General features: G+C 40.1%; 1 protein-coding gene across 3 annotated transcripts in view; it reads left to right on the top strand.

Moving 5' to 3' along the window:
* The first annotated feature begins 3831 nt into the window (after positions 1-3831).
* The window catches only part of MAP10 (microtubule associated protein 10), an 89553-nt gene continuing 82106 nt past the window's right edge, over positions 3832-11278 (top strand). For 2 of the 3 annotated variants that reach the window (XR_007132123.1, XR_007132122.1), the window contains exons 1-2: positions 3832-6397; positions 6695-6781. Coding sequence is in view for 1 of the 3 variants with exons in the window: in XM_047759553.1 (XP_047615509.1) it covers positions 3878-6571 (2694 nt within the window). In the remaining 2 variants the exon portion in view is untranslated. The other variant, XM_047759553.1, reaches the window with a different exon arrangement.

Genomic DNA, 11278 nt, shown 5'->3' with positions numbered 1-11278 from the left:
TCCTCCTAATCTACATTTGTTCAGTCCACAAAACTAAATGGCCATCTCACTTCCCTCAATAGCACCATTACTACTTTTCATTTTCTGAAGCTGAGTAGTCTAGGTTGGAGCCATGACGTGTACCTGGCTTTTGCAAGCCTCCATGGTCCTCCAGGAGCTTATATTTTCCCATATGTCTACATTTCAGCTTCAAGCTGGACTAACCACCAGAACATGATGCTGTTTTTCTACTTAACATCACTGTTGCCATTTTGTTACAACTCCCGATAAAACATGCCTCATCCCTGCCCCCTTGCTGGATCCATCCCTTTAGGTCCACAAGCCTTATGATATCACATACGGTTCTGCCTTTAAAGAGCCAGACCCTCAACTCAGTTTTACTTAATCCAGTTGCAGTTTCCTCTCAAAATTGTTAGGCTTAATATGTCTCGTAGCTATACTACCTTCGTTAATAATTCTGACTTCCTTTGTCTCTTTTCACCCTAATGTTATTTCCCTAGAAAGACAGTTAGCATCTCATCTGATCCTGCTAATCCACTAGAAATCAATTCTTGAAATATGTACGGTGCCAAGATAATTCATATAAAAGGAGAAAATGATGTCTTATCATTATACTTATTTAGGTCTTATTATGAGAAAATTAGGTTACCATCTCCATTGCAATGTCTCCTAAACCTGTATTTCTGGCCCAGATCCCTTCTAAGTGTCAGATTCATATATCTAACTTAGACCTTTCCACCTGGATGTATGTCAGGTACTTCAAACTCAACCTATCAGCCTGAAACGCAGTTTTCACTCTGGCCTTCCTCACCTGCCTGATCAACAACAATTATAGAAACCTTGCTTGGGAGTTCCCGTTGTGGCGCAGTGGTTAACGAATCCGACTAGGAACCATGAGGTTGCGGGTTCCATCCCTGGTCTTATTCAGTGGGTTAAGGATCTGGTGTTGCCGTGAGCTGTGGTGTAGCTCGCAGATTCGGCTTGGATCCTGAGTTGCTGTGGCTCTGGTGTAGGCTGGTGTCTACAGCTCCGATTAGACCCCTAGCCTGGGAACCTCCATATGCCATGGCTGTGGCCCTAGAAAAGGCAAAGAGACAAAAAACAAACAAACAAACAAAAAACTTGCTTATCTTTATTTATCTCATCTACCTAATTGCCCAGAGTGGGAATTGGGCTACATTTTTCATTCTTTCACACTTCACATCCAATAAACCAACCCAAATATTTCTTGAGTCCATCCATTTCTTGCTATGCCCACTGACGACATCCTAATTCAGGCCACCCCACAATGGCCTCCCGGGGCCCTCACAGTAAAATTCAAACTGGTTAACATTGTACAGCAGACTTCTTTCTCAAAGTATTAGTGTGAATCAACTCATAATGGCCTCTGGTCTAGCCCTGCCTTTACCTGTGACAAACAGCTGTCTGCTGTCTACCATGAAAGATAAAGTACACAACACAGAAACTTTTGAAGATTGAAAACAATAAGTCCATAGCAGATAAACTACTTATTCTAACTCATAGCTAAGTGCTTTAAAAAACTCAGCTAATGGAGTTCCCGTTGTGGCTCAGTGGTTAATGAATCTGACTAGGAACCATGAAGTTTCGGGTTTGATCCCTGGCCTCGCTCAGTGGGTTAAGGATCTGGCATTGCCGTGAGCTGTGGTGTAGGTCGCAGCCATGGCTTGGATCCTGAGTTGCTGTGGGGTAGGTGGGTGGCTACAGCTCCAATTAAGACCCCTCGCCTGGGGGCCTCCATATGCCTCAGGTGCAGCCCTAAAAAGACAAAAAAAAACCCAAAAACCCCAAAACTCAGCTACAAAAACCTGCCATATGGAAAATAATAAATAACATTTATTTTAACGAGCATTTACTATGTGCCAGGCATTGTTCTAAGAATTTTGTGACTATTAATTCACTCCATAGTTTTATTTATGAGAGAGACACTAAAACTACCTTATTTTGGGGGCAAGGAAAATGATTCACACATTGTTAAGAAACTGGTACTTGGTCACAGAGCCAGGATTTGAGCCCGGTAGTTTGCCTATAGAACCCAGGCTCTCGGCCAGTGCGCTATGCTATTTTTCCATGTTTGATCTATGAACACTGGAAATTTCTGACTGTCACAGGTCAAGTGGTACTCGTTACATTTAACATTATTTACGATTGTAAAATTTTGTTCATATATTATAGAACCAGTGGTGTAGAGAATTTATCATCCCTGAAGAAACTTTATATATTATAGGAGTAATGTCCTTATAGGAGAGGCACATTGATTTCCCTGTCCATGCAAGTACTAACATCCCACACTGTTAACCTTACTCAAAAGACTTCCTGCAGAGTGTCTTCCATGATGAATTTTATCTGCTGTGTTTGTCTGGCACACATGGACTCAACACCTCATCGCTTTTCACTTGTGAACATGTGCTTTACTGCTCTGTGTCACTGCAGGATGTCTTCCATGAGGAATTTTATCTACTCTGTTTGGCACACATGGACCCAATCTTTCACTGTTTTTTTAGTTGCAAACATGTGTTTTATTCCTCTATGTCATCGATCTCTTCAGTATGTCACTTGATATATGCTTTCTTGCAAGTAGGCAGTAAGATTCTGAAGGCCAGGAGCACCATCTTCTATTTATTCTGCAATGAAATTTCCTTCACAACTTCACACTAAAGCACCACGTCCCAACAATCCTGAATTTTTGCGGGGGAGGGTAGGGGAGCGTGACATGCTCTTTTGAGCTTCAATGCAGTATAACAATGATAAATTATAAAGCTGTCTAAAGTTGGACATATCACATAATATCTGGCAGGCATCTCAAACTTTACATATGCCCTAAACCCAAAGTAACTTTTAAAAATCAAATCTGTGCCAACTCAATTTTTTTCTCCCTCATTAGCAGAAAATTTTCACCCATAAACTTCTCTCCCATGGTCACCAAATTCTAAACTCTGCTATTACAAAGGCCTCTTGTGTCTGTCACTTCTATTTCAACTCCACTGACCCTAACCACATTCAGCCACAATGATCTCTCACTCAGACCACGGCAATAGCCTTCCAAAAAAATGCTCTGAATTCAATGTCTTATTAGTAGAATCCAACCTTTGTGCTGCTACGTTTCCAAACATCAATATAATCACAGGTATTCACTGAAAACAACTTATAAAGAAGTCCCAATTCCTTGCTATGGCATTCACTACTTTCCATCTATCAGGCTTGTTTCCACCTGGCTGGCTAGCTTACTGAGGTTAGAAGTATGTCTCCTTGAAAATCTGGGACAGTGCAGTGAGACTCTCCCACCCGTGTTTGTGTAGAGAAACTAGTTTTGTTGAACTGGAATTATTAACATAACTCTTATACCACGACGGCTCAGCTGGAAATGTGGCCACACTGTGTGTGTCCCTCTACTACCACACTCAGAGAGGCTCCTGGGCCGCTTCAGAGCACTGTCATCACCTTCTGGGTAGAGCAGCAGCAGAGAAGGCCGACTGTGGGCAGTCAACTGGCTTTCCTTACTCGGGAGTTTGGAAAGGGAGCCCTGATTTACTTCCACTATTCCTCTGACAGATTTGACCTGCCTCCAAGATTGCGTGGGACCAGCAGTGATAAAATGTGATCGAAACCAAAAAATGACTTTCTTTTTTACTTTTGTCATTCTATGGTCTCAACATTATCCTAAGCATTGTGCTAACACAAGCCTAGAAAGCAAAACTATACCTTGAGCACGGAAAGTTACCAGAGCAATCTCAGCTCTGATATGCAGCGGCATCTTTTCAAGTCTCGCGAGAGAACAAGAGAAACATCGGGTTCTTCCTGTTTCTCGCGAGAACTAAGGACCAGCTTGCAGCTTGCAGCACCTCCTGGGTCAACAGCAATGGCGGCCGAGTTGTCTGAGCGGTTGTTTTCGCTGGAACTGCTCGTCGATTGGGTACGCCTTGAACCCGGGCTGCTGCAGCAGCCCGTAGTCGCGCTGGAGGAGCAGGAGGAGAAAGAGGAGGCGGAGGCAGAAGAGGCATCGCAGCCGCGGCGCTCGCGCGGTCTGTGTCTCGCCGTGGCCTTCCGCCTGCTGGACTTCCCCACGCTGCTGGTTTACCCTCCCGGCGGCCCCGCCTCCCCCTCTCCCGAACCTCGACCGGGCCTGGTCAGCTTCGGTCGCGGCAAATCCTGTCTCTTCCGCCTGCACCCCGCCACCCTGCACCGCCTGCTTCTTCAGACGCCGCTTTACACCTTGCTGCTGCAGCTCCCCCCTGGGCGCCCGACTCCTGCCCCGCTGCTCCTGGGGGCCTGCAGCATCTCTCTGGCCGCTGCAGCCCGCAGGGTCCTGGGGCCCGCCGCCTCCGGCTGCTCCCAGGGTCATCAAGGAAGCTTCCCTCTGCATAACCAAGAGGGGGAGCGGATTGGGGACATTGCCCTGGGCTACCGTCTGACTGATCTGGGAAGCAGCTTGTTGGGTCATCTGGAGCGGCCAGTCTCTTCCACGGGAGTCGGAGTGGCAGTAGAGGTCAGTTCCCAGACCTTGCAGGAGAAACAGCAGCCGAAGCAGCTGAACTCAGAGCCACACCCAGGAGATGCTGATAAGCCTCTGGTGGATGTGAACATCTCAACAGCACAGAAGGATTTGAAGGACCACAGTAAGGCCAAGTCTGGTAACACAGGTTCTGTGGAGAATGGCAAAACCAACTCTCTTATTTGTTCAAATGCTAGCAGTGAGAGGCGCGTTAGCCCCCCAGATCAGGAAGAGACAGAGTTGGACATGGAAACCAACATAATTTGCCCTCCTCCTCTGTATTACACTCATCTGACCCAAGAAAAGACACCTCCTAAACAGGGTAAAATTACTATTGAGGCTCAAATGAACGCATCTGAGGAATTGGATGGTACTTTTCCTGAAGAAAAACTTGTAAATCCCCCAGCACATACTAATCCTTCAGAACATACAAATTCTACAACGCAGGAGAGGCCTCCAGGGCTTATAAATCTTCCACATGTTCAGGATACAGAAGCCAGTAACCAAACTACATACCCTCCTCAGAGTGAACAAAATAGAATTAATACTATAAGGCAGCTGCCTTTGTTAAATGCTTTGTTGGTTGAGTTGTCCCTGTTATACAGCCAACCCATGGCAAGCCCTACTCATATACACCCTCACTTAGCCTGGTTATATAGAACTGAGGATAAGAGGTCACCAGAATTTTCTGCCAAATCCACATGTAAATCCGAATCAAAGAAGGATGAGCTTTTTCTGGGGGAAAAGGAAAAGACAGTGAGTCTTCAGTATAGAAGGAGCCAAACTGAAAATCTCAAGAAAGGTAAACATTTTGAAAAGAAAGGTGGTGCCCTCCCAAAAAGAGTTCCAAAGGGAAAGCTACTTTATGGCTTAACAAATACACTTAAACTACGTTTAAAGCAAACAAACCCTGGTATGTTGGCAGTACACGAAAAGAGAGAACAGTATAGAAAAATGCAAGCCCAGATGTTAGATGCAAAACTCAGAATTCCATCATCCAAAGTTAAGGTATTCAGTTTTGCAGAACAACATCAACTGCCTAAAGATAAGAATGAATCAGATGCATTTTTTGCTGAAAATAGTGATACCTCAAAGCAAATTAGTGTAGTTTTGGATCACCCCAGCACAACTCAAGAAACTCAGCTGAAATGTGCAACTGAAAAGACAGTTGATTGTGGTGAAAATAGAACCAGTGATGATTTATTGGAAGAAATTGTGGGTTCTTCAAATTCGGTTGTCTCAGAAAAGTTTGTTCATGCAGACATTCTGAAAGGGGAAGTGAAAGTCCACAGTTTGGGTGTTTTCCAAGAGGTTGCACTTGTTGACAGAACTATAGTAGGTGAAGAGCTAGGTGATAAGCAGGTCAGAACCATTGATAATGACATTCCTACTGCTGATGCATATATGAGTGAAAAGAATCCAAGTAAAAGTAGTTGCTGTGAAAGCATCTCAGAGATGAAGTATTCAGATGACTTCACCAGCCCTTGCTGTTCTGAAGACAGCAACAGAATTTTACAAGTTCGTGATAACAGTCCAGGGACAGAAAATCCAAAGCATAGTCAACATACAAGTAAGTCGAGTGAAACAAGATTGTCCATGAGGAAAAATAGCAGTGAACAGAGTTCTATTCTTAGCCCACCTTTTTCAGCTGGATCACCATTACTCTCAAATAAAAGATTTCACTTTGCAAAGACTGAAGATAAAAGTTTGGAGGAAGCATCTCATATCTCTACTAGTGATTTCTCTTCATCACTTCAGACTGAGGAAAAAGAAAACCAGACAGTTATGCACGAAGTTATAAAAAGGGATCAAGGCAGCTCTACTGAACTTAAAACAAGAACTGGTTGCAAGTCCTCAGAAAAAAGCCAGTCACCTCGGACATCTCAAGTGAGTTCTTATCTGCCGTCTAATTTGTCAGAACTAGAACTTAATGTCCTGGATAGCAGTACATCACATCACTTTGAAGAAGACAGCGATGATATTGGTCCACTAAACATTTCCAAGCAATGCAAAGATATTTGTGAATTAGTAGTAAATAAACTTCCAGGATATACAGTGTAATCCTGTATGTGCTTTTAAATAACATTTAATTTTTTATAAACTGTGTGTACTGTTAGTGAAACAGTTTTTAATATCTCTACATTATTTTTAGCACATAAATTTATGTGACTAATTCTTTTTCAGAATGTAAATGTTTGTCATTCCTTTGGTGGGTAAATAGGATTCTACCACTGAATCTGACAAAGATCATGCGGTCACCTTATAACCTAGGTAAGTTGTTTTATAAGATAAAAGTATCTTCCTAAACTGTCTCTATTAAAGTATGCCAAAATATCAGTCATCCTAAAGCTGACTTCATGCACAGCATTGAGAAAAGGCTGGTTAATAAGGATAGCCTCACATTTTAATGGGAATAAATCATTTAATGAATATAAAAGACTTACTGTATGAGATGCAGAAAGGTACAAAAAATTTAGGATATAGCCCCTGCAGTTTTGAGAGCTTACAGTTTTATATAGATATTAATTTTTAAGAAGTCTTCCTGGACACATACACATTCCATATCTCCAGCAGGTGAAGTCCTTTGTATATGCTGTTGTGCTTCATATTTTTTATACCACAGTTTCTGTGTGTGATTAATGTTTATTTCACAATATGTTGTAAGTTATGTAATGGAAGGGACCATTTCTGTTTTGTCCACCAATATGGTCTTAGTATCCGGCATAGTCTCTGGCTGGGGTGCAGTAAAAGCACTTGTTGAACAAATAAATGGTGACCATTTATTGTGAGCAAGTTTTCATTATTATGGAGGAAACAAAATATAAGCAATATCAGAATCATCAGAAAGATAATTCTTTAAAATACCTAATGAGCTGGGGTTGTGGGATGGAAATCCTATAAAATTGGATTGTGATGATCATTGTACAGCTATAAATGTAATAAATTCATTGAGTAAAAAATAAAGTTAAAAGGTAATAAAAAAATAAAATACCTAATGAAAGGGATTAGAATTAAGCACTAAAAACAAGGAAAAACTAAGACTATCCTTAGTGGAGACATGGTTATTTGACTATAATATTTTTGTTTTGCTAGATATTAACATCCTTTAGGTATTCTCTGAACTATTTGGAAAAGGGAGCTAAAAAAGTTGTCTTCCTATACAGTTTCATATGTAGAAATCCAGTTTATTGTCATTTCAGCTTGGTACGTAGTTATTTTTAACATATGAAAGTTTGTATGAAGTCTAGTGATCATTTCTTTAAAGTTTTTTCCAGTGATTTTATACTTAAACCTTATTCTGTGTTCAGATATTTACATATGTTTTCTTCTATCTGTGTTACATTTTAATGTTTACATTAATTTTTAAAATATAGATAATATTTTGGGATGTAGGAGGCAAGGCCCTAATTTTTGTTCCTTTAAAAAAATTAAATAATTATGTGTTATCTTTTGAATGATCATAATAGTAGATGGAATTTATATAGGTGTTAAAAGATGAAGATACTGTATTTCGAGGAAAAGTATGGATAAAAGAATGATGATAGGAGTGAACATCGTGTATTCATGGAATGTGGAAATATTATCTTGACAGAATGGAAGATAATACTGAGTGGTAGAAAGAAAATTTGTTGAGTAAGAAAAGTCCCAGATTGTAGAGAGCTTCAAATACCAAGCATTATAGTAATGAAGTCCTAAGCAATAGAAATAGTAGGGTATTTTAATTTGTAAATGAGTACCAGTTAAGTAATTGATATTTTAAATTATCAAAATTAGTTCTTAGAGAAATTTCTGAGAGAAAGTTTTACTAGTGAAAGTTTTGAAATATGAAATGTTTTTAATGTCTAATGGCTATGATCTTAATTTTTTGGTAAATAGAAAGCATATGGTGTGTCATCTTGCAAAATCAAAATCATTTAATGGCAGGTGCTGTAGTGAGATTTTCAGATGACATCAGTGGGATTGTAAATTGTTAGCAAGTTTTCATTATTATGGAGGAAACAAAATATAAGCAATATCAGAATCATCAGAAAAATAGTTCTTTAAAAATATTTTATTTGAGAGCAAGTTGTCTGTGATGAGAATAAGTGAGGGAAATGATGAACTCTGTGTTTAAGGTACAACAAACACTAAAGAACTAATGTACTTTAAATCAGAAAATTGAGTAGATGAATAAGCTTCTCTTTGAATTTCCCTGTGAATACTTATTTCTAGAATTGTGGTGGTGGTTCTTCTAGCTTAATTCTAGTGAAAAATACCTATTTTCATGTATTTAGTACTTCCTGTTTGCGTCCTGTCTGGAAATTCTGCTTCTTGTTTTAATTCCACAACCTATAAACTTAGTTCTTGAAGAATATCAAAATAGATACTACTCCTGAACCCTTATTTATCTCCTTAATTGCTTATAATCATTGAAACATGAAATAGTATATCCGGGTCATGTATAAAGGAGCCTGTCGTGTAATTATAAAGCTAAGCTACTGCAATCCAGCTTTTATGAGTAGCTTAGGTGTCTAAACTGCTGTGAGCAAAGCTGAATGGGAAATGAAGTTAGAACCTACCTCTGTGTAGTATTAATACCTGCAGCCTAGGAGGCAGCTGTCAATGATGACAGTCCTTTGAACTGTTATTGGGAGCAGGTCGGGAGAGGACCGCAGATGCATGCATCCAGTATGTTGTTTCTCCAGTCACGTGCATGCTGTTGCGACATCTTCAGATACAAAGAACAGTGATACTGAACTCTCATGCACTTGGGACTTTCTGTTGAGAGGCTCTCTTCCACATCACATTTAATTTAGTTTTTCTGCCTATACAAGTGCGTTTATTATGGAATCAAATTAGGAACCATACTTTTGTTGCAAACATATAGGTCAAGGCTATACATTAAAAAAAGTTTTTAATTATCCTATTGTGTTGCTGGCAAGGCAAAGAAATTTCATAACTAAGTAACATCTAAATAAGATAAATAATATTTATGTTTGTCTAGTCATAACCTGTCCTTGGACTTAGAGCATAGCCATTCTTTAGGCTGTTTATGTCTTAATTTGGATTATAATATCTAGAGAGTTGTACAGATTGACAGTTTATGAGCCAAGATTTGCTGGATCCTTCTCTTCTTTTTAACCTAAAACAATGCATGGAAAATTTACTTGGTCAAGAGCCAAGGCATTTTTAATGTTTTTCTCCAGAAATCTAACTGCCATGCCAGGAAATAACAGACTTCAGGATGAGCATTATTAGGTTGGAGTGCCAAGTCATATTAGGAGAAGTATTTCCTTATTTTCCAAACATTTCTTCTGTCTCTGTTATACAAATGATATGTATAAAATTCTAGGGGGGCAAAAAAGGAAAATTCAAATAAGAATTTTTGCTTCAAAGCTGTGTTGGTTATGGTCCTTTCCTTTCCAAACCCCACTGACATGAGAGAAGAGATGTAAAATGAAATGAAGCCTTTGTCCTGGAGAACAAGGAAAACACTGGTGGTGGACAGGACGGTTGGAGGACATTCTGGAAGATACAAAGCAGAGGGGCTTAGGTTGATGACCGATGGTCTAGAAATCTACAATTCAGCATAGCTCAGTGAGGTGCTGCTGGGAGAGGAGAAGGCAGTGTTTTCTAATAGAGCCCAAGATGAGCTTCAGATGCAGTCAGCAGGCCTTGGGAAGGAGCAGATTTTTACCCGGGGTAGAAACCAAACCCTGAGTGTGATGGAGGAGTTGGGGTTGGGCCAAAGGTCCTCTACTGGAAAGGGTGTGGGGCCAAAGAGAAAAAACAGTACTTCTGCTTTTGACACCAAAATATACTAATAATTAGTGTCTTTCTCAGTTTTACTGGGGAGACCACTAACCCTGGCAGCAAATTAAAGTGATAAACCCTGGTCTTTGGAGATGGATGAATGGTGTTTGCATCTTTGATCATGTTGTACTGTTTTTGAGATTATTTCTTCATTATAGGATTGGTTTGGGGATTTGAATCAAATAAAATTTATCTGGCACATAGGGCATGTGCAGGTGAGAGAGTTGGTGGATTTAATATTACAGAGAATGTATGTGATATCTGCATTCCTGCCCTGGGGGGATATATTTTCAATAAAACCTCAGTCAGGAAATCACCTCTTCCTTCCAAAAGGTTAAAACAAACTTTCTGTTTGACATTGTAACTGAGTAGGAGAACCCTTGGCAACAGGAATTTGTGGAAAGGTTTGGGTTTCAATAGAGAATGTTTGTGCTTGTCCAGGAGCAGGTCAGGGCAGGTGATTAGACAAGCTGCTGAATAATAGTGCAGCAGGAGAGCAGCTGAAGGTCATAAGTTGGAAAGAAAGAATGTGAAATGAAACATATCCATGAGTCAGTAAATGAGTCAGTTATTACAGGATCAGAAACCTATTCTTGTAGGCTTGACACTTTAGGATGCTTTGTTTTATTCATTTATTTTTGTTTTCTTCTTGGTTTTAATATAGTTCTTTTTGAAGAATCTTATAGTTGAGCTCTAAGAGCTATAGGAAGTGGATTCAGTCGTGACTCTTAATTGAGCTGAAATCCTAAAGGAGGAGCAGTATAACCCCCTGTCTCCATATTGAAAGTCTAAAAGAAAAGATACAGGGAGTTCTCCTAGAAGCCTGGGAGGGTTTTGCTTTTTGTTTCATTAGGGGAAGCTGTTACAGAGAGTTTCAGACACAGCAAGTGCCTGGAGGACTGTATTTCATACCTTGTGATTTTGAGAGAGAATTGGGACTAAACTATGGACTTAGAATGACATAAAATAAAATAA

The sequence above is a fragment of the Phacochoerus africanus genome, chromosome 15, assembly GCF_016906955.1.
Source record: "Phacochoerus africanus isolate WHEZ1 chromosome 15, ROS_Pafr_v1, whole genome shotgun sequence".
Taxonomy (NCBI): domain Eukaryota; kingdom Metazoa; phylum Chordata; class Mammalia; order Artiodactyla; family Suidae; genus Phacochoerus; species Phacochoerus africanus.
This window is presented reverse-complemented; position numbering and strand designations above follow the sequence as displayed.